This window comes from Delphinus delphis, chromosome 15, assembly GCF_949987515.2.
Source record: "Delphinus delphis chromosome 15, mDelDel1.2, whole genome shotgun sequence".
NCBI classification, from domain to species: domain Eukaryota; kingdom Metazoa; phylum Chordata; class Mammalia; order Artiodactyla; family Delphinidae; genus Delphinus; species Delphinus delphis.
The window spans coordinates 87780007-87801836 of record NC_082697.1 but is presented as its reverse complement, the minus strand read 5'-3'; the positions used below and the strand labels follow the sequence as shown (position 1 = coordinate 87801836).

The window sequence follows — 21830 nt, the reverse complement described above, 5'->3', positions numbered from 1 at the left end:
GCCATGGGGCTGTGGGGGCCGCGGGGTGACGGCCAGCTCCTGCCCGCTGCTGACACCCCCAAGGCCGGGCTGGGACCTGGCCTCCACCCCAGGGGTGACCCAGGGCTCCTCCCTCAGTGTAGCCGTGACTGACCTGAGGTCCAGGGCCCCAGGGACATAGGGATGGGCTCTGAGCAAACAGCCTGCTGCCCACTTTAGGGGCGCTCAGGGGCGCTCAGGGGCCCAGAAAAGACTCAGACCCCAGCCCTGCCTCCCAGGGTCCCAGGCTGGTGAGGAGAAAGACCCAGGAAGGAGCCGTGAGCAGAGCAGGTGGCCTGAGGCCTGGAGGGGGCTCAGCCCTGCAGGGCGGTAGGGAAGCCTCCTAGCCCGTCATCTGCTCTGCAGGCTCTGCTCAGGTGAAGCTCTGTCTCACGGCCTCGCAGCAGGTGGGTGAGGAAGGAGGCTCTCAGCCCCTCCCGTTAGGGAAGGACCAGGAGGGGGCCCAGTGGGCTGCTCCCCTGGCCTGAGGACCAGCTCCTCCCTTGCCCCTCCTCCGTGTAGAGGGCTCCACGGCTCCTTCTGGAGGTTCTGCTCTGGGCCAAGCCCTTCCCTTCACCGCAGAGACCAGCACGGCCGTCCAGCCAAGAGTGGGGAAGTGACCTGCCAAGGTCACATGGCAAGGTCGCCCAAGATCACCTGGTGAGACACCGAGGGTCACACTGCCAGGTGGTCCCAGGCAGGGAAGAGCCCAGCAGAGCCTGTTCCCACACCCCACCTCCAGCTGCCCCCCACGAGTGCCCGGGAAGGGTCTGAAGACAGACCTCTTGATAAATAGCCCTCCCCAGCCTGGGGGCGCTCAGGGCATTCACTCTGCTTCCCAGGCCAGGGGCCCCACGGGATGACGGCTGTCCACCGAGCCCCAGAAACACTGGCTCCTCCTTCACCTGGGCGCCCCAAGACTCAGGAGCAATTTGTACCCCATGGAATGAACAGAGCTGGCGAGGCCTGGGTGGGGGGTCCTGAGGCCTGCAGAGGGCACAGAGGAGAGGCCGGGGGTACTTCCCAGCCAGGCAGGGCCCAAGGCCCCCCAGGCTTCATACTTCACTCTCAGAGAGGACGGGGGGGGAAGGATGGGGTGCCGCTTCTTCGGAGGGCAGGGGGCTGGGGTGGCACAGAGGTGGGCGCGCTACAAAGTGCGGGTGACAGGTGGCCGCGGAGGCTCTGGGACACGTCCCCGAGTTGCGGGCACAGCCCTGCACTCGTGGTTTTGTTGGGCTGCCACAGACAGCCCTGTGTCCACAGCATCCTCCCAGCTCTCCAACTCAGCCCCACGGGCATCCCCCGACCTCCTGCCCACCTCTGGCAAGGCCACAGGAGGGACCTTGCAGGAGGCCAGGCATCGCGTGCACAGCCTGGGCAGACAGCTCTGACACGCCCCCCAGATGAAGTCCAACTCCCCGCTGCACAATTTCACTCCTGGATTCCCCCTCTAATAAGCTTTCTGCCCCCCAGCCCTTCTTGGGCTCTGCTTTGGGGGCCCAGGTTAAGGCTCCACCCAGCACCCCATTGTATAGCCACATCTTTGAATGGCGCCCCGATTCCTTAGGGGAACCTCTCCTCCCCACTATCTAGTGCTTCCAGTGGAATTCCACCCACACACACATGGGACAAGGGAGCCGAACCAGCCGAGGGGGCCACCTGAACCTCTCGGTGGTTGACAGGGCGCAGGTAGGCTCGCCTGGGGCCCTCAGGAGTCCTCGGACTGGACGGGCGCCAGGCAGCCACCAGAGCTGAGGCCGCAGGGCCTTCTGCCATCATCTGGGAATGGGGAGCTGGCCCGAGACCCTCCGTTCTGTGTGACACAGTGACAGCCCCCCCCACCGACATCCTCCAGCACCACCGCCAAGGCCCTCCTCCCCTTCTGGGACATTCCTCCTCCCCAAAAGCACACCAGGCCTTTCTGCGCCATCGCTTTAATGGACAGACCATTCATCAGATGGCTTTGCACAAAGAAAGAAAAACTGAGCAGTGTTCTCAGCATCTCACGGGACGTAAATACACAGATCACGTTTATACATCTAGCATCAGACACGTATCCGCAGCACAGCGTCGAGCACGGCGCAGCCCCAGGGCGCCAGCCACGGGGCTGGAGGCAGCGGGCACCCCTCACAGCACCTGCACAGGGGGCGCTCCCCTGTGGGGGGCCGGGGCCACGCCACCTGCGCCCACCCCCACCCCCACGCGCTCTCGCTGAAAGGCGTCACGCTGCAGCCGAGACCACACCCTGCAGATGCGCTGAAGACGCTCCTTTACAGAATCTCCATGAACAGCTGAACCCCGGGGACACTATCACCAGAGATGATCCCACGGCAACAAAGGGATTCTGACGGTCTCAGGAGCCCTGAGGCAATGAGGACAGGAGCAGTAGGCCGCGGGCGACGTAAGGCTGACCGTGTCCACTGGTACACGCGCAGACACCGCGGTCAACGCGCTCTGTGGGGTCAGGTCTTCCTCGTCCACTCGGCGTCTGAGGGGATGCACGGCTCCGCCTCCGTGAGGCCACGTGCGCCAGCAGGACAGCTCCTTTGGCCGCTTCCCGTAGCTTCTGGAATCCCACGGGCAGGCCTGGGATCACCGGCCAGCCCAGGACACTGTCATCTCCCAATCATCACCCGGGAGCTCCAGCACCCGGGCCATGGGCCATGGGCCACGTGACAGACAGGGCATGGACTCGGCTACGCAACTAGAAAAACGTGGCCACAAATGCTTTTCACATGTATGCATTTTGTTGGTGGGTTTTTTTTTTCCTTTTGGTTCAAAAAAAAACATGGCAGGCTCTCAGGTATATAAAACTGGTAATATTAGACAAAAATACAAACTTCACCTTTACAAAAAAACAAAATCAAAAAAACAACACACACACATAATTTCTGTTGAATACACGTAAAGCGTAACATCTTACGAAAAATAAAGAGTTTAGGTTCTGTCCAAACACCAGCGGCAGCAGCAGGGAGCAACCCTGGGCAGCCACTCCGGAAAGCCACATCCCCAGGCCTGGCCGCAGCAGGTGGGAGGGACTCAGGGCAAGAGGCCTGGGGACGGCATGTGATTGGTTCACGCAGTTCTCTCGAAATGGCTTAAATTAAAAAGTGAGTAAAATGGGGCAAGGAAGAAACACGTGAAGGCAGAAACATTTAGGAAATGATGCATAGGTGGGTATACCATGTTTATTTTAATACATCTCATTTGTTTGCATCCTGCTAGGAAAGGTACCGTCCCACCGTCCTGACTGTTACTGCAGCCTGGTGTTATCGGTGTAAATGTCATCCAAGAGATAATTAAAAAAAAAAAAAAAAAAGCTAGGCAAAGAGTAGAAAGGAAAGCTTAATAATCACTTTATGGTGTAAAAAAAAAATCCACTTAAGGCTCTCAGGAAGGTTTCTGTATAGACTTAAACACTACAGCAAGGAGATGTGGTTTCCGAGACATTCCTGGCTCCTGCGTGCCCCTGCAGAGCCCGGCGGCATCCGATCGCAGCCTTCAGAAAGCAGGCTCTGTGTCCTTGGCCAAAGCACCTGTGACCACCCTGGAAAGAGATCCAGTCTGCCGAGACGTCTGTCACTTCCATCCCTCGGGGCGCCCCTCCATTCCGGCAAATGTTTAGATATTTTTGTGAGTGAGTTTCGTTTGTCATGTTTCGTGGTTTTGTTTGCTCTCTTTTTTTTGACAAGGAAGCTTCTTATTGTTTCACCGAGTGCTACAATACTTGCTTTGATGTCACATAAACAACGTATACTGTCTCTTTGTTCTCCAGAGTGTGCATGGAGACAGTTTTCACGGAGGAGAACAAAGACCACGCTGGCAATAAGCACCGTACATAGTAGGTTCAGGAATGTAACACGCCATGTACATCCGTGTCCCGGAAAAGGGCTGCTGGCTGATCCTCACCTCACATCTGCAGGCAGAGGGGAGAGACAGACGCTGAGAGGCCGCGAGCACACACACCGCTGAGTGACGTCGATTGTGTGAAACATTTAAGCCAATCAGGGGTGTGCGCACACGCGCGCACACACGCACACACACACACACGCCTCATGGCAAGTCGTAGGATTCAGAGCTTTTATTAAAATTTTCAAATCAAATATGCCTCATTACCCTTTCTGTAACATCCTGACCAGAATTGGGACTAGGCTCTTGGGATCTCACAGTACACAGCTTCATAGCAAACCCCATTCTCCCATTGTACAGATAGGGAAAACTGAGGCCCAGAAAGGTTCTTATGCCTGTCTCCTCACCTTCTTCTTTCTTCCAGCCTACAGCTTGATGTGATTTCTGGAGATCCTGCAGCCATCTTGGGCCATGAGGCAACCCTGAGGATGGATGCCACCAGCAAGACAGAGGGGTCTCTGTGACCAGGCAGAGCTACACTGAGCTGAGCTAAGAGCAGCTCTTCCCTACCCTACGTCGCCTGTCTGTTGCTCATCCCAACACTTGTACCACCACATGCCCACAGCCTGAACGCTAGCAGGGAGGCAGGGACGCCTGCCCCTCCCTTTGGGGTATCAATCATCAGCTAGCCCATGGAGGCTAAGCCCAGTGGTCATAAACTTGGCAGCACAGGCAGGTATAAAACCAGCCCCTGCACCACACCCTGGGGACCCAAAAGCCAAGGCTGAGCAGTCGTTTTGGGGCTGCTTCAAGATCTGTCCACGTGGACCTTTCCTCCCCAGAGGATCCTCCTGAACGGACGTGACCTACGGGCCTCAGAAACTCCTGACCTGGCAGCGTTCTGCAGTCACACATCACTCAGCTGGAGCCTGGGCTCCCGGGCACCTGTCTCCAAGAATTCCTCTCACAACTATTTGTTTTGGATGCCATGGGCTCCCACATGCCCAGAAGCAAGGACCAGGCTCTGCAGAGCCAGACAGGCCAACACGAAGGACCAGGAAGGCTTAAAACTGCCTCCTCCGTGGTTGCCCACAGCCACTTTCTCCTGGGAAGCCCCTCTGAAAGACCACCTTTCCCAGGCCCCCTTACAGCAGAGGGGTGGCCAATGAGATCAAAGCAAAAGTCACTGGGTCCTTTCACGATTGTCCCCAGTCCCCACCATAATCTTTCTTCCAGGCCTGGAGTGTAACGTGATTTCTGGAGCTTTGGCAGCCATCTCGGGCCATGAGGCAACTCTGAGGATGGACACCACTAGTCCTGGAAAGAAGTGGGTCCCTGAGACTGCCATACATGCTCTGGTCTCCCTACCTTATCTCAACCCTTGTTTCTGGCATGTTATTAGCAGCCAAACACAACTGCCAACACAGTAGCCAACAGCCCTGTACGTTTACAAAGCATTTTCAGACAGGATCTACTCAGCCTTCAACAATCTTCATCTATAATCCCTCTAAGCCTCAGTTTTTTCATCTGTCAAAGGAGGTGGGTAACCTGTCCGAGGTGATCCCAGCGAGTAAACGTCAGAGCTACCCCACTGCTGCTCAGGGAACCCAGATCACTCCGCTTGTGTGATGCCTTTGCCTCCCCAATCAACAAGGACCAAAGCCAGAGCAGGGGCCCCGGAGCAGGAGGGAGCCATGGGCCAGGTGTCCCGAGCAGCGGGAGGGGAGGGGTTGGGGATGGGAATGCGGAGACCCGCAGCCCAGCCAGACAGCAGAAGCTCGCGGACGGATCAAGGCCAATCAGGGCGCGTCCTCGCCTTCGGGGTGATTCGCCGAGTGATCAGTCGCTGCGCCTCCCACCCCAGGACTGCGGCATGGCATGCCGGCGTCCGGCTCCTACCTGGTGGACCGCGTTAGGTGGGTTTTAACCTTTTTCTTTTCCGTTTTTTACCTGACTCCCTACGCCTTCCTGTTGACAGAAGGGCAGGGAGGGTGAGAGGGCCTAAGGGAGGGCTGTGGGGTGGAAACTGAAGCCGTAAATACCTGGGGTGTTTGTCTTTCTGTAAAACAACTCGATGGCGCTGGCACGGAGACACTTCCTGGTCCCCTCAAGCTGGCCCAACACGGCGGTCACGACGCCGGGCTGCTCTGGGCAAAGTCTGCCCCGGGGGAGGCCAGGACCCTGACTGGCAACGCCGCGGCCAGCGCCCACCACCCGCCGGGGACAGGGCCCTTCCTCGGCCGCATCTCACCCACTCCCCCCACCAGCTGGGCGGGTGACTGGACCCGCACAGTGGCCAGACCTCCCTCCCTCCCCAGCAGGTCCCAGGCCACAAGGGCAGCTTAGTAAACGGGCCTTGGCTACAGCCCCCGATCCCACCTCCCCCACCCACCCACCCACCCACCGAGCCCGCCGGACGCGGCCACAGAAGCCAGGCTCCGGACCCTCCGCTGCAGCAGCAGGACGGCGCCCCTTACCCGCCTCCTCTTCCCGGTGGCCGGGGCTCGGGCTGGCGCTCGCGCACGTGCATTCCAGGTGCTCCTCCAGCCGCACCTGCACCTCTTTTAACTTTGGCTTCTTCCTGACGTACTCCACCTTGGCCACCTGCCGAGACAGCGGCCTGCTATGGACAAGCGCACGCAGCCCTGGGGGTGGGGAGGCGCCAGGCCCCACCCGGGGTGCGAGCAGCCCGACTGCTGACCTCTGGGCTCCTCCCAGTGGGAAAAGCAGGGTTTTCGGGGAGGAAACAGCGAGCTGTGGTGCGGCATTTGCGGTTTGGTCCCACCTTTTGTTTAATATTTATTTATTTATTTGGCTGCTCCCGCGTCTTAGCTACAGCACGCAGGATCTTTTAGTTGCAGCATGTGAACTCTTAGTTGCGGCACGTGGGATCTAGTTCCCTGACCAGGGATCGAACCCAGGCCCCCTGCATTGGGAGCCTAGAGTCTTGGCTACTGGACCACCAGGGAAGTCCCTGGTCCTATTTTAACTTAAAATAAACCTAAAGGGCTCACACACGCCAGGAGAAGGCCCGAAGGGACGCACTCAAGGTGGGAGCTCTGGGTGAAGGAAGGTGTTTGCGGCCACGTTTTAGGGACCTCTGGGACAATGTGTACTTGCCTATCAGCAGCTGAGGAGCAGGGCTACTGCTCGTGGTCTGCGGCTCGGGTGTCGCCCTCCCTCCTGTCCCCCCCGGGGCCCGCGGAGGAGCGCGCAGCCCTCGGGGCTCACAGGGAGGCTGTCGGTCTGGACGCACATTCTGGCCTGCCATAGACTCCAGACGAGAACCCCTCGGCCACCTGACGTGGGGCCGGGCCCAGCCCTGCAGCCTTGCCCGGGTCCCAGTTCCCGGGATGGCCCTCAGGGACACCCACTCCACCCCTCGCTGTTCTCCCGGGGAGACAGGCAGGAAGGGAGCAGAGCCCACCCAGCATTCACCCTGGGCACGTGGAGGCCCCGGGGGAGCCTGGCTCGTGGTCCAGAGCTGGCCAACGTGAACGGGGCCCCGGGCCACGAGCAGAAGCCCCCAGCCCAGGGACAGTCCTTCACAAAGGGCCTGGAGGCCAGAAGATGGGGGACCCCCGTCCAGGCCCGGCATGGCCACGTGGCTACACCTTCTGGGCACCTCCCCGGTTTCCTCTGCGGGGAAGGTACGAGGACCCAGGGCCCCAGGCACGGGGGCGGGCTTGCCACCCACCAGACAGACTGGCCATGGGACCCGTGCACGGTCCAGCGGCGCTGTCCCCCGTGGGCCCCTTGGTGAAGGGCACATGACACCAGCTGCTCAAGTCTTTAGAGAAAAGTCTTATTTTTCTTATCAAAGAAAAACAAACAGGAATTTTCGGTGGCACCTGCTTCTGGGCGTGCAAGGGTTCCAGGCCGGTCAGGCACCTCTGTCTGGCCAGGAAATGGCTACATTTTCTCCCCCAAGAACACACTGTGAGCATTAAATTCTCAAAAGCGTCCTGCACAATAGCCAAGGCCACAGATCAAGACGCTGACACCCTTGGGACCCCATCCCACTGCCTCGGGCCCCAGACCCATACTGGAGCCTACTGGGGCCCCACATCCCCCCCTCCTTCCCGCTGTTTGTCTTGGGAGCCTGGGCTGCACCTGAAAAACCTGACATTCAGATTCCCCACCACGGAGCTGCTGTGTCACGAACACCCCACCCGCACGTTCCCGGAGCAGACCCACAGGAGACGCCATCCAACAATGCCGTCACCCTTCCAAGCAGGGCCTTGAGTTCCTGCCGCTCACTGGCCCCCCGAGCTGGGCTGCTATGAGGCAGGACGCACCCAGGAGGGCCAGGGAGAGCCACGCCCTGCAGGGGACCCCCCAGATTATCAGAGTGCCACCCAGAATAAACACCAGTATCTGCTGAACCCCACGTGCCAGGCCTACCCTGAGAGGGCACAGCAGCGGCTCGCTTTACAGACGGGGAAACTGGGGCAGCATGAACAGGGCTTGTTTCCCCAGAAGGAGGCCTGGACTTGGAACCGGCAGAGGCCCTGGGCTCACCGCTTAGCCGGGGGGACACCCTGAGTCTACTGGGTGAGGGCTCTGGGGCTCCACGGCCGACTCCTGGGGTCACGGCCAACAGACCTCGACCTGCCCTGGCTCACAGGCGGTGGTCCTCCTCCAGGCCCGGCTTAGGGGCCACAATGGCACAGAGAAAGCGACCCAGCTCCAGGGCCTAGAAGCATGCCCACCTTCCAAGGCGCTGGCCTCCCTGACCGCTAGGGCTCCCCCCGGGCAAGGGTAGGGCATCCCTACCCACCAGAGGGGAGGGACTCAGGGGCCCTTTACCTGAGACTCACTGCCACTGCCACTGCTTTCCCCCCAAAGCCCCAAACTAGCTCCCCAAACAGCAATGGCTAATGGGGCCCCAGCTGGGACCTCCCACCCCAAGCGACCCCCCAGTCCAATACTGGGTGCAGAGACCCATTACTGGACATCCCAGGTGGACACGCCAGACCCACTTCCCAGAAGCCTGAGGTCTAGCAAAGCAGAGCTGCGGACGCCCACCCTGGGCATGACCACAGAGCTGGGTCCAGGCTTCTGGAGGCCTGGCCCACGGGCTGCCCTGAAAGCAAATGCAGCCCCACACCTCCACCGTGTGAGAGGCTGGAGGCCCGCAGGTGGGGACATGGCTGCTCAGAGATGCTCCTTCACCCCGAGCCACTGCCAGCCCGGCCCGGGGTCTGCACTGCGGGGAAGACACCAAGCGCTGACCACGCTGAGCAGAGGGCAGGGAAGTCGGCCCCCGGGACCCCTGCCCACCTGGCAACGCTGGAGGGTCTGCAGGCGTGCCGGGGCCCGCTCCAGATGCCACCCCGAGGGCAGGCCCTGGAGGGCCAAGGCCGCCAGCGAGCTGTGGGCACAAAACGCCTCACGGCGGTCACGGTGGGGAGCTGGGGGGCGTGTCCTGACCCAGGGCCTGGGGGCTGCCTCCAGCTGAGGACACCTTGCGCCGTTCGGCCACCTGGGCCTCAGGAGGGCAACCACTCCCGACCTCACCGTTATCTCCCTCCGATAAGGGGCGCCTCTGACCGTGCACGACCCGGAGGGCGTCATCCCTACCGACCCCCAGGAGCCATCACACCGCACCCAGCCTGGGGTTCCCAGGGGCCCCCTCCCTGCTCGGCCTCAACCCCGAACGGAACAGGAAGGGCTCCTGGACAGGCTGGGGGGCCAGGCCAGCCCCCACAAGGGGCCTCCTGTTCCCACTGGCCTCTGTCTCCTCTCTGCCAGAACCCCCAGTGTCTGGGGCTGGATGTTTTCCTGCCAACCTTCGGATGGGTGGGCAGGGAGGGGATGCCTTCCCTGAAGAAGGAGACGGAGGAAGGGGACCGGGTCTGAGGGGGCAGGGCCTCCGACGTGGAGCCAGGCTGCCTGGCCCCTGGCTGCAGGACTGAGCCCTCTGGGCAGACGGAGGCCCATGGGGGAGCCCCGGGCCTGTGCCCAAGCGGAGGTGGACCACCCATCCTCACCCACTGTGCCGCTAGGATCCCCGAGGAGCTCTGCGCACCTACCCGCCCTCGGGGTGGACCAGGGCAGAGAGGCGGGGTTAACGCCCATCCCAGGACCAGACACGCCCTGGTCCTCACACTGCGGGAAGCCGGGGTGGGAGCACTGGGGGATCCCCAGAGGCTGGAGCCCCCGCGCAGAGAGCCCCACTCCCTTCCCGCTCCCCTGTGCCTCCAAGCCCCTGTCTCATGCCCTAAGGACAGGCCCCAAAGCCCACCTGCAGGACAGCCTAATCTTGGGCACCCCACCCCCATGCCCCAGAGAGAAAGACCTCAGTTACCCAGCTTCTTGGGGCTCATAAGACGCCTCCAACACGCCGCAAGCGAGGACCCCCAGACCCAAGGAAGCAGAGGCGGGCTGGCCGGGCTGGCGGCAGAGACCCCACAGGCAGGGCGGTTAGACCTCAGTTTCCTCCTTTAACTGAGGAAGAGGAATCAGCGGGGGCAGTGGGGATGCAGTGCTGGGCTGGGGGCCCTACCGCCCAGTCTGGAGCCCTGAGGCGGAAGCCGGCGCCCCAGGCAAGCACTCCAGGGGCAACTCAGCCCCAAGGGGAGCGTCTGCCTGAGGCCGTGGGGCAGCAGGCGCGGAATTTGCTTACTCAACACCCAAAGCACGCAGAGGACCAAGTCCCCAAGGTCAAGTGAAGTCCCAGTTCCAAGTCTAAAGTGCTTCTCACGCGCCGGCTACAGGGTCCTTCACCCCGCAGCTCACGCGGGGCCGGCGGCCGGCTTGACGGGCCTGGACTCACTGACTCACAGGGGATCTGAAATCACTCCTAGTGGAGAAATGAATTCTACTGCACCCCACAAGCGAAGGCCTCCTTCCGGGAAAGATGGACCCCCTGCCACTGGAGGCCCAGCTGAGAGGGGGCGGGGCTGCTCCTCGTGGAAGGTGCCAAGTCCACGCCCCCAGGGTCACGTGGGATCATGACCCACCCAGACCCAGCTTCCGGCAGGCGGGGGGGGGGGGGGGGTGGGGGGGGTGGGGGGGGGTGGGGGGGTGGGGGGGTGGGGGGGGGTGGGGGGGTGGGGGGGTGGGAGCAGCCCCTCCTCTAGACAGGAACCCCCCCAGAATTCTCCAGCCTCAGCCACACTTCGGAGAAGCCAGGAGACAGTCTAGAAGCCTCCCTCCAACCTGCCCTTTGGAAAAGAGAAAGACTGACACCCAGAAGCAGGGACCCTTGCCTCCAAATAGCAAGGCCAGCTGCCCCCATGGGAGTTCCACAGTCCCAGAGCCTGAGTCCCAGCGCCTCAGACCCATTCCACACGAGAGGCAAGTGCAGCCGGAGGGGAGCAGGCCAAGGCCGGGAAAGGCTTCCAGCCACCGGGCCAAAAGCCAGGCCCCAGTCTGGCTGCCCAGTGACCCGAGGAAGCAGAGTCTTCCCCAGGACTCAGCGGAGGAGCTCCTGGACGTGTCACGTGAGCCTGACCTCTGTGCGTGCCTCCGGTGCTGCCCTCAGAGGTCATCACAGCCAGCCCCCTGCCTGGGAGAGGGCTCCATGGCAAGCACTGGCCATGTGCTGGCTCCCAGGGGCCCCAGGAGGGCGGCGAGGACATCCAACCCAAGCCATGGGGCCTGTGGGTCTCCAAGTAAGAGTACACCCCCCGCCACAGGGGTGCGGCCTGACCCCCAGCACCTCAGCACCCCCAGAAGGACCCCTCTGGCTAGCACTCCACTGACACACACGTCCAGTGGAACGGGGGCACCCTCCCGGATTTCAGACAGGGACGGAGGTCCAGCATGGCAGGCAGAGCACCTGGCCCCTCGCCTGAGCCCACCCGACCCCCAGCCTCCCCCCCCCACCAGGTCCCACCCCAGCGCTCCCTTCCTGTCTCCAGCAGGGTGAGGCCCTGAGGGGCCCACCAGCCCCTTGCCGTGCACCATAGCCCCCACTGAAGTGCTCGTGAGGCCTCTCCAGGGCCTGGAGGAGACGTCAGGCAGCTCCCAGCTAAGTCGCTGGACACCTCGCGAGACCCGTTAGTGAGGCAAACAACTGCGTCACGAGATCCAAACTTGCTTCGCGTGACCGACCATGACCCAAGCCCCGGCTCCACCCCCGGCCTCGGCGTGCCTGTCAGAGAAACGGGAGCGTCCTCCGGCTCAGCAGCATGCCGGCCGCCTGGCTGGGCGGGGCTACCCCTGGGGCGGGGGCACGCCGAGCTCACCTTGACACTCCGGTGGTGGACGCGGGACGGTTGGCACTTGACACTGCTGGTGTTGCAGCAGCCGGTACAGCGCTTCACCTCCACGCACGGGGGCCAGATCAGAAAGTTGGCAGACGTGGGGTCCACCTGGCTCCGAGGTATCTCATAAATGACCGTCCTGGTCTTGCAGACTGCGGGGATGGCTTCCTCTGCAGAGGCAAGAGCCCGGTGAATGTTCTGGAAGCCCCAGGGCTGCGGCAGCTCCCAGGGGCCCAGGCAGGAGCATCCCCATGGCCCACAGCTTCCTCCAACAGGGCCTGTCACACAGCCCCCGGTCCAGCAGAGGCAGAAAGACTCCAGCCCCCAACGGGTGCACCTGACTGGCCCAGAGATGAGCAGGGGCTTGAGAGCCAGGAGGGGAGACCCTGGGGAAGGGGGCTGTGGGGAGCCCACCCTGGGGGCGGAGGGCTGAAAATCCCCCAACACCCCGGGGGCTCACACAACCCCTGCAGCCAGCACGGAGCAGGGACAGCCGCCTTCACCCCAGTGCCAGGGGGCAGGGGGGCGGGGGGGCGGTGTCTCAGATGCCCCCACCTCCTGAGGGCCCCCTCCTCCTGCATGTGCATCCTCAGTGGCCTCTAGGGACAAGCCACCAAACGAAGAGGGCTGGGTGCTGGGGGTCTGGCCGACCCAGTGGGGGAAGGGGCTCCACTCACAGCGCCCACCGGCTACAGGGGCCTGGGGAGTCCAGCCAGGCAGGGCCAAAGGTGGAGCCAGGGACAGGGACCTTCAGTCCAGCCCTAGCTCTGCTCACAGGCACCCCTTTCATCTGCAGCAGAACAGACATCCATCGAGGGTCCTGCAGCCCTAGTAGAGCATCTGGCCTCGGAGAAGGGAACACACGTTCACAACAGCCCTACCAGAGCACCTGGCCGTGGAGCTGGGAATACACGTTCACAACAGCCCTACCAGAGCACCTGGCCGTGGAGCTGGGAACACACGTTCACAACAGCCCTACCGGAGCACCTGGCCTCGGAGATGGGAACACACGTTCACAACAGCCCTACCAGAGCACCTGGCCGTGGAGCTGGGAATACACGTTCACAACAGCCCTAGCAGAGCACCTGGCCGTGGAGATGGGAACACACGTTCACAACAGCCCTACCAGAGCACCTGGCCTCGGAGAAGGGAACACACGTTCACAACAGCCCTACCAGAGCACCTGGCCTCGGAGAAGGGAACACACGTTCACAACAGCCCTACCAGAGCACCTGGCCGTGGAGATGGGAACACACGTTCACAACAGCCCTACCAGAGCACCTGGCCTCGGAGAAGGGAACACACGTTCACAACAGCCCTACCAGAGCACCTGGCCGTGGAGCTGGGAACACACGTTCACAACAGCCCTACCAGAGCACCTGGCCGTGGAGATGGGAACACACGTTCACAACAGCCCTAGCAGAGCACCTGGCCGTGGAGAAGGGAACACACGTTCACAACAGCCCTAGCAGTGCACCTGGCCGTGGAGATGGGAACACACGTTCACAACGGCAAACGCCACCCGGGGCCGGCCCGCTGGCCTCAGCCAGGGATCATTTACCCACACACCACGCCCAGAAGTAAAAGCTATGAAATCCATATTCTTGGAGGAAATAAAGCTCGGACAGAGGGAGTCACGTGCCCAAGGTCACACGGGGGATGGGCAGCAGTCGGGACCCACAGGTGGCAAGGGAGTGGGTGGTCACACACCCTCCAGCTGCGCCCCTGGGGCAAGATCTTCCCTCAAGGCTGAGCCTGAGGCCCCAGGAGACCCCCACCAGCTAATCACTCCTAAAGGGACCAGGCGGACCCGGGGTTGCTCTGCGAGAGGGAACAAACCCTGCATGGGGGCCGGGGGGCCAGGTCTGAGTGGGCTTGGGGCCCTGGGAAGGGCCCACCAGGCCCAGCACGGCTGTACCCACTGCTCTGCGGCGCAGCTGGGAGCACAGTGTGCTGCACGTTACGAGCTGGAAATTAAACACGACCCGTCTTCCAGCGAGGCTGTCTGCAGCGCAGGCCCCAACAAGACCGGGCACTTCAGGAATTTATGACGGCTCCCCCCTCCTGGAAACTCTCGGCCCAGGCCAGGCCTGCAGCAATGAGCAGGGAGGAGGGACGCGCACGGGACCCTGAGCAGGCTGTGCCTTTGTCTTACAGAGAAGAGAAGGGACGGATCCCCCGAGGCCACGGTTGGGGGAATGGGGGAGAGGGCAGGCCCCAGAGCCCCTCCCGCAGCCCCCCACCGGCCCAGCAGTCCTGGGGCTCACCGATGCTTCTTTTCCTCCGAATGGGCACAGGCCGCTTCTCCAGCGCATGCTTGGCGCCATGGCCCCCGTGGGCTCTCAGGCTGGTCTCCAGAGGCTCCTCGGCCCCTGCAGGTAGAAACAGGAGCTAGCGACCGGCCGCCCACACCTGCGCACCCAGGGTCTGTCCAGCAGCACGTCCCTCCCCAGACCAGACGGGGTCCCTCCACACCCACAAGGGGGCTTCAAGATGTGCACAGGATGAGACTCCCAACCGCCAGCAACGTCCCACCCAGCCCCACGCAGCTGACACGAGGTCCCCGACACACGTCACCACGAAGCCAAAGCCGCAGGCCAGTGGGGAAGGGGCTGCAGCCGGCCTGCCCCGCGGCTCCTCCTCAAGGAAGCGCAGGTGAGGGCTGAACCAGGTAAGGAGGCACCCGAGGCCAGCCCTCCCTGCCCAGGAGACCAGAGCCCACAGGCCTGCTGCTGCCAGCTGGACAGGGGACCTTGGACAGCGGGCTGGACAGCGGGCTGGACCGAGGACCAGCAGGGGCTGCTGCCGCGACTTGTGCACTGCACGTGTCTCCTCCCCCACTGCCCTCACTTAAACCAACCCTCGATGAGCATCCTGGCCGTCGAGGGGCGTCAGAAGCAAGGCCAGACTGGGCCTCAGCCAGACCCCACTGGTCCCTGAACTTAGCCCACTGCGAGGAGGAGGAGGACACGAGAACCGGGAGTGGGGAGTCAGGAGTCTGGGTGCCTGTCGGGGGGACACAGCTTTCAGGAAGGAAAGTGCTTTGCCATCCAAGTATCTAAGGCCTGCAGAGCAGCGGCCTCAGAGCCAAGGTCACAGCTGGGCCTAGTCCCCCGGACTGGCTACAGTCCCCTCGGTACGCACACCACCACCCTCTCTGTCCCCAAGGCCCCCAGAAAGGGGGTGCAAGAGACACAGTCCTGCCACCTGCCATCTGGCCTGACCCAGCCCAAGGACAGCGCCTGCACCTGGATGAAGTGGGTCCCACTTGACCTCCCCACCCTGGCCTCCAGACCCACTGGGGGATCGTCCCACTTCTCCTTTCTGTCACTGCCTCCCCCATAGATACCCAGGGGCAACAGGTCCCGAGAAGGTGCACCCCAATAGTCAGCAGCTGCATAAAGATTCCCCCTCTTGCCACCCCCCCACCCCAAGAAGCTCCAGTGGTATCCTGGCCACCAGCTCAGACCAGAGGCCCACTCCTCGGTGCCCGGCCCACCTAGGCCTTGGTGACTGTCCACACACCCACAAGTCTGGAACCTGCACTCATCGGAAACGGAGCACAAACGGGGCAAACGCGATGGGAATGCAGAAGACATGCCTGCCTTGAATGCCGGCGTCCAGGAGAACCCAGCTCTTCCCTCAAAATGACTCAATGTTCCACCGCCGCTCATTTTTTTTGAGACCCAAAATAAGATCAGAACAGAACTACTCACGCAGTAAGAATTTCCCATCAACCAACTGTTACAAGAAACATTTTTTCATGAAAAAGTGACATTATGAGTCATGTCCTGGTGGTGGCCATCTTGCCATCGCCAAACCCAGAAGCAGCTGGTCCATCCTGAGCTTCTAAGAGAAAATGGAACGGCAGCAACCCGGGCTGCACCCCCGCGCCTCACTCTAGCCAGGCGACAGCCGCCTGCTGGGATGTCAAGGCGCTCCGTGTGCAGTAGGTGTGCCACTTCTTCACCGCGGAGGAAACTGAGGCCTGAGACGCGGAAGGACAAGCAAGGCCAGCGGCCGGCAGGAGACCCCAGGGGCCCGTGGCCAGACCCAGACCGCCTTCCGCCCAGGCCTCTCGCCCCCCAAAATGAGCAGAGAAGACACAGCCTCCTCCCAGTCCATCGACTGTCCTGAAACCTGAACCAGGGACTCGATCTCAGTCAGGAGTAGAAAGAGCTCCCGGTCAGACAAGCTCAGCCACTGCCCCATCGAGATGGGTGGTCTGGAAGCCCAGCTCGGACCCGCTGACCCCGCTGACGCGGAGGCAGCCCTCTGATTTACGCAGGTCGAGATGCAACTAGTGGGGACTCCCAAGAGAAGCTGACGCGTGAATCATGCCCTAAAACTGCTCTCAGAACAGTTAATCAACGGCTTTCCCTTTTGCCTGTTACGCACACACGTCCAAAGGATGGGGAGCCGTCCTCCAGCCGTCAGTCCTGGAGGAGCGCTAATGGCCGAGACGGGATATTTATGTATCGGTTACTCAATGACCACGGGCGCTGGGCCAGGCTGCTCAGAGAACAAAGCTCCCAGCTCCCGCCACAGCTCCGCTGAATGGCCTGCTCTCAGCACACCCGACACACAGGCCACAAACTTCACGCTACTGGCCATTAGAAGACCACATGCTGGTCTCTCCACCCAAAGGCCACACGTGAAAAACCAACTGCCCGGTCCTCGTGCACGCTTGCAACTCGCAGGCGCTGGCACAGGAATCCACCGCCTCGGGGCCTCCAGCGCAGCTCCTCACCTGTAAAATGGGAACAAGGTCCGGCTACAGGGAGGAGGCCACGCCCCACCTGCCAATCACACAGCCCAGCCCACTTGGGAGGAGCCACTCTGTTAAAAGAGCCTCTTTCCTGCTTCCTGGGCATCAGCCTGGAAGAGCCCCCTTCAGAGTTTCAAAGAAAAGTAAGGACACCCAGAACAACGGGTCTCCTCCGCACCCAGCCCCCTCCTCACTGACCCCAGACGGGCCTCTGACCGGACCTGGTGGGGAGTGCTGGGCCTGGAGGGCAGCTTAATCCTCCAAGAAATGACCCCACAGCTGTTTGCAACCTTTCTTTCCTAGCAGCCAGCTCCGTTTCTACTCTTCACGTTGAACGGAAAGAGAAGTCGGGGAAGAGACACCCCGCCCCCCGCCAACCCCGCAAAACAAGCTACAGAAGCAAACAGCTCAGGTCAGAGCTTCCATATCTGTGAAAGGGGGGCTGACCAGGATGGAGGAGACCCACTTTGGGGTGTGTATCACAAAGGGTCCCAGAGGGGCATGGCTGCTGAGCAAGGGAGACCCTGAGGCCCCTCCAATGTTCTCACCCCCGACGTTTCCCAGGCACTAGGAGTCCCACTCTCAGACCCCAGATCTTCTGACGGGCCGGGGGTGGGGGGTGGGGGGTGGGGGGGAGGTGATCCACTCTCTCCACCCCCTGGGGCAGGAGGGAGCCGGGCTCCCGGGGGCTTTTATAAGGGGGCAATTTGAAGCCAGCCCGGAGAACCGGCTGGTGCACCCTTACGTTTTCTGTTTGGACCCTCCAAGGAGGCGGTGGACCCAGAAGCCCCCAGGTCAAGAACGCTATCAGCGTGACCCCAGAGCTGCAATGCTAAAAGCATTCTTGGGTGGGGGGTGGGGGAGAGGCGGGGCTGCGGAGACCAGAATAAGAATGGCCCCAGCAGAAAGTGAATGGCCCATTTCCCAATGGCAACCCAAAGCTGGTCCTGCAAGGAGGCCCAGCCTTTCCCAGGCCTCTCTTCTGCCAGCCAGAAAAAAACCTCTCTGGGAGCCAGTCTCCCCACTTTCCCCAGTCCATCAGGGAGCAGCAGAACGCAGGCAAGTGTTTTCCTCGGCTCACCAAAGCCAAATCCTTCCCCCCAGGGTTACACATCAAGGGGCCAGATCAAAATCCCCCCCCCCGGCCCAACTCTGATCTCCAAGTGAAATTCTACCCCCTTCCTGATAAGGATCACCCAAAGGATTTCCTGGGTCAAGAAACTACAGAAACCATCGCCCTCGCTGGAAAATGGTTTTGGCATGAAATGAAAATAGTTCAGGCCTCTCCACCACCATAATTAGGTACAAATTTCCAAACGACTAGACCATGTGATTTTACTTAATTCCCCCGCCGCCCCCCTTTTTCAGAGTAGTTTGCAGTGAGAGAAAAATCTTCATTTCACGTAAGATTCTTCCAACCGACTCCTACTGGCTTCAGCGGCTCCATCTGACAAGTTCATTGGGGAACTCTTTTAATCCCGTCAACAGTAAGCTCTCCGATTTGAGCATCTCCCCAGTTAACTCACACTGGAGCTCCTGCCACAAAAACGTGGGCCAGAATCCTTGTCCTCTAGGAAGGGCCTCCCTCTGGTCCACACCCAAGCGCAACCACCCAACATCATCGGGCTCCCGGCCCAGCCAACCTGGGCCCCTCACCACCTTTGCCCACCTGGGGCCAGTACCCTGCCACTGCCACCCAAAGGAGCTTCAGGGTCCTCTTGTCGAAGAAACTGTTTTCTAAAGTGGCTCAGCTCCAGAGCCTGTGGGGGAGCCCCAAAATAGTCCCCAAACAGCAGATGTGTCCAAGGCGCGCCTTTTTATTGGCTCATGAAAACAGAAAGACAAGGGCCTCCTACAACCACAAAGGCCCAGCCCCACGTCAGGAGCGGGGCAAGTTCGCGGGGATGACAAAGGGGCCCAGCCGGGGGGCACCGGTGCACGCCTACCCGACCGGCGCCCGGGGCCTGGGCCGCACACCTGGCCGGGGCGCCGGCGCCCTCTATGCGGCTGAACTTTCTGTGACACACTGGGCATTTTCCTTAAGTGCAAAAACAATCCCTGGGCGAGCGAGCAGCCCTCGGCCGCCGCCAGGAGAGAAAGTGGTGATTGGAAGAGAAACTCCTGACTCATCCGCCTGGGCTTTTATGGCCCGGGATTGGATTCTGACCTTTCGGTGCGCTCCTGCTCGGCGCCTGGCCCGGCCCGGACGCGGGAGGCGGCGCGGGGCGCACATACCGCCTGCCCGCCTGCCCGCCGCCCGCGCCCTCCCAGCGCGCCGAGGGAAGGGGCGCGATTTACCTACGGAGTCTATCTCCAGGAGTCGCTGGAGGTCCCGGATGCTGTGTATCTGACTGTGCGCCAGCCTCTCAATGACCTCGCGGGGGATCTCGGCTTCCTGCAAGCAGAGCAACACGGTCAGCGCCCCGGGCCGCCCAGAGCGCCTGGTCCCCGGACCGAGGTTGCCCCGCCCCAGCGCGCGCGGGCGCCTCGCACGCAGGCCGCCCGACCCCCAGCCCGGGCCCTGGAGCCTGAGGCCGGGGTGGGGCTGGGTGAGACCCCCATTTCTCCGTCCCCAGCCATGTCTGCCCTTGCAAAAAGAAAGCGCTCCCCACCATTAAATTAAAAAAAAAAAAAAAAACCACTCGGCCCCTCCGCCCCGGGGTGTCGGTTACAAGAGGTCTGGGGCAGAGAGGGGCCCAGGGAGTTGCTGATCTAACAGTGAAATCAACATCTAGGAAGATCAAGTTGAAATGCGTCACGGATGGGCGACGAAAGTCACGGCAGCCCTAACACTTTAATCCACCCTGGGGCTTAAATTTCACACCCAGAATCCCGGGCCGAACCTGCGGGGGAGAGGGTCTCTCGTCAGCACACACGCGCACGCACACACACACACACACTCGCCCCACCCCGGGCTCCGGCCCAGCCGCGGCCCTAGCGCCGACTAAGACGCCCCAAATCCAGCCGCGGCTGGGAGGGGCTGCCAGGGAACTTAAGGGTTAATATCTACCTCTCACAGCTCCGGGTCCCAGCCCAGACCACCCCCACCACTCGGCCTCCCCACCCCCCCACCCCACCCCCCGCCAACCCCGCTGCTTCCTGCTTTTTAAAGGGAGTCGCGGGTAGCTGGGGGGTCTCAAGCACTAAGTTCCCACGACGGGGCGCAGAAAGTCATTCATCACAGCAGAGCTCCCGGGGATTCGGAATTCGAGATTGGGGGCTGAGGGTGGGGACGCGGGCGGTGGGAGGGCGAGGGCGCCTGGCCCGGCCCCGGCTCGCCTCGCTCAGCCACCTGTAAGCAGGCCCCGGGCGGGCGGGACTGCGCTGGCCCAGCCGCCCCTCCGGGCATGGGGACCGGGAACCTGGGTCTGCGGCTCCGCGCTGCCCACCCTGCCTGCCGGGGGCTCCCGCCGCAACCGCCCCTACCTGTTTGTCGGCGGCTCTTCTACCTTCCCTGACTCCGCTGGCTCACACACACACCCCCTTCCGCGCTCCCCGCACCCCGATGCTGCATTGTCCGCCGCGCCCCGGATTTCCCTCCTCGGAAAGGAGCCCGCGCCCCCCGAAGTTTCTCCCCACTCGTCCACCCAGCCGCCACTCCGTCCCTCCACGGCAGAGCGACGCAACACGCTGGAAACTCACCAGACACACTTAGGCATGGCAGAAAATAGAACCCAGTTGGGAAAATTTAAAAATCGACCACGCTAGCAGAAATCAAAATGCGCTCTGCAGAGCCCCAGAGCCCGGGCTCCTCGGCCCGCGAGCGGCCGCAGGGGGCGTGCGCAGGGGGAGTCGGAGAGAGGACGGGGCGCGGGGGTGGCACCCACCTCGGCCAGGGCACTGGCGAGGTATCCGCAGCCGAGAAGCAGCAAACAAGCCCAGGTCCTCATCGCGTCCCGAGGCGCTGGCGGCTCGGCGGGGTGGCGAGGCCGCGGGGCGGGCGCTCCAGCCGGGCTCCTGTGGCGGCGAGATTCAGTACCATCCCTCAGGGAGCGCGGCCCGGAGGAGGGTGGCGCGGAGAGCAGGGAGCCGACGGAGCGCGCCAGGCGCGAGCAGCGAGTGCGGAGAGGCAGGCAGCGCCACCGAGGAGGAGGAGCAGGGAGTGCGCGCTCGCCGCGCCCGCCGCGCCGGGAGCCTCCTGGGCCGCCGGGTAGGGGGTGGGGACGGAAGGGGCGGAGGGCGGGGGCTGGGCCTCTTCCTTGGTGCGTTCTCGGTGCTGGCCGCCGCCGCGCTCGCTCCCCGGCGCTGGCTCTAGGAGCGACCAGGCCGGTAATTCTGCATATTTGCGGGCGTCAGCCCCGAAAGGGACCCCGGAGCGAGGCTGGAGCCGCTGCCGCCGCACCACCCATCACCTGTCTGGACACCCGGCCAGGCCCGGCGCGGGCTCGCGCTCTCCCTGCGGGCTGCGGGCGGCCCTGCGCGCCCGCCGCCGGCCCCGCGCTCGCCTCCGGCCTCCTGTAGCCGCCGCCGCCCGGCCGGGCACGGCACGGCCCAGCACGGCGCGGCCCGGCGGCCTGCGTGCGCCCCTCAGCGGCGCGCCCTCGGCTCCGGCGCCGCGCTCCGCCCTCCGCCGGCCCGAGCCGGGCAGAGCCCGCGGCCGCTCCGCCTGGCAGCCGCCGCCCGCCCGGGGCCTCGCCGCGCGGGCCTGAGGGCGGGCGCAGGGCCGAGCCGCCGCCGCCGCCGCCGCCGGCGGCAGGAGAGGAGGAGGGGCGCGGGCAGGCCCGGCTCGCCGGAGTTGTGCGGGCTCCGCAGGGCGCGCGTGTGGAGCCGGCCGGCGGCGGGGAGGGGGTTATAGCGCCGCCGCCGCCGCCGCGCCCCACCCCCGCCCCCTCCCCCTCGCCTCCCCCGGATTCCGGGCCCGCGACCCGCACCTCGGAAGCGTGCGGGGGCCGCACGGGCCGGGCAGGGCCCGGCCGCCGCCGCCGCCGCAGTGAGCACACACGCGCTCACGCAGGCAGTAAAATCCATCAAGGCCCCGCTCC

At 62.9% G+C, this 21830-nt stretch overlaps 1 protein-coding gene across 2 annotated transcripts; it reads right to left on the bottom strand.

Annotated features, from left to right (window-relative positions):
* Positions 1-1951: 1951 nt before the first annotated feature.
* Positions 1952-21156, bottom strand: PDGFA (platelet derived growth factor subunit A). Of its 2 annotated transcripts, XM_060033225.1 has the most exons (7): positions 20676-21156; positions 19147-19243; positions 14348-14452; positions 12063-12250; positions 6345-6471; positions 5767-5835; positions 1952-3934 (listed from the first exon to the last, which is right to left on the bottom strand). In XM_060033225.1, exons 1-6 carry the CDS (start codon positions 20736-20738, stop codon positions 5780-5782), a joined length of 636 nt encoding a protein of 211 aa, XP_059889208.1. In that variant the 5' UTR covers positions 20739-21156; the 3' UTR covers positions 1952-3934; positions 5767-5779. The 2 variants fall into 2 exon arrangements, with proteins under 2 accessions (XP_059889208.1, XP_059889209.1); XM_060033226.1 differs by lacking the exon at positions 5767-5835 and having other exon boundaries at positions 20676-21151.
* Between the last annotated feature and the right edge of the window lie 674 nt (positions 21157-21830).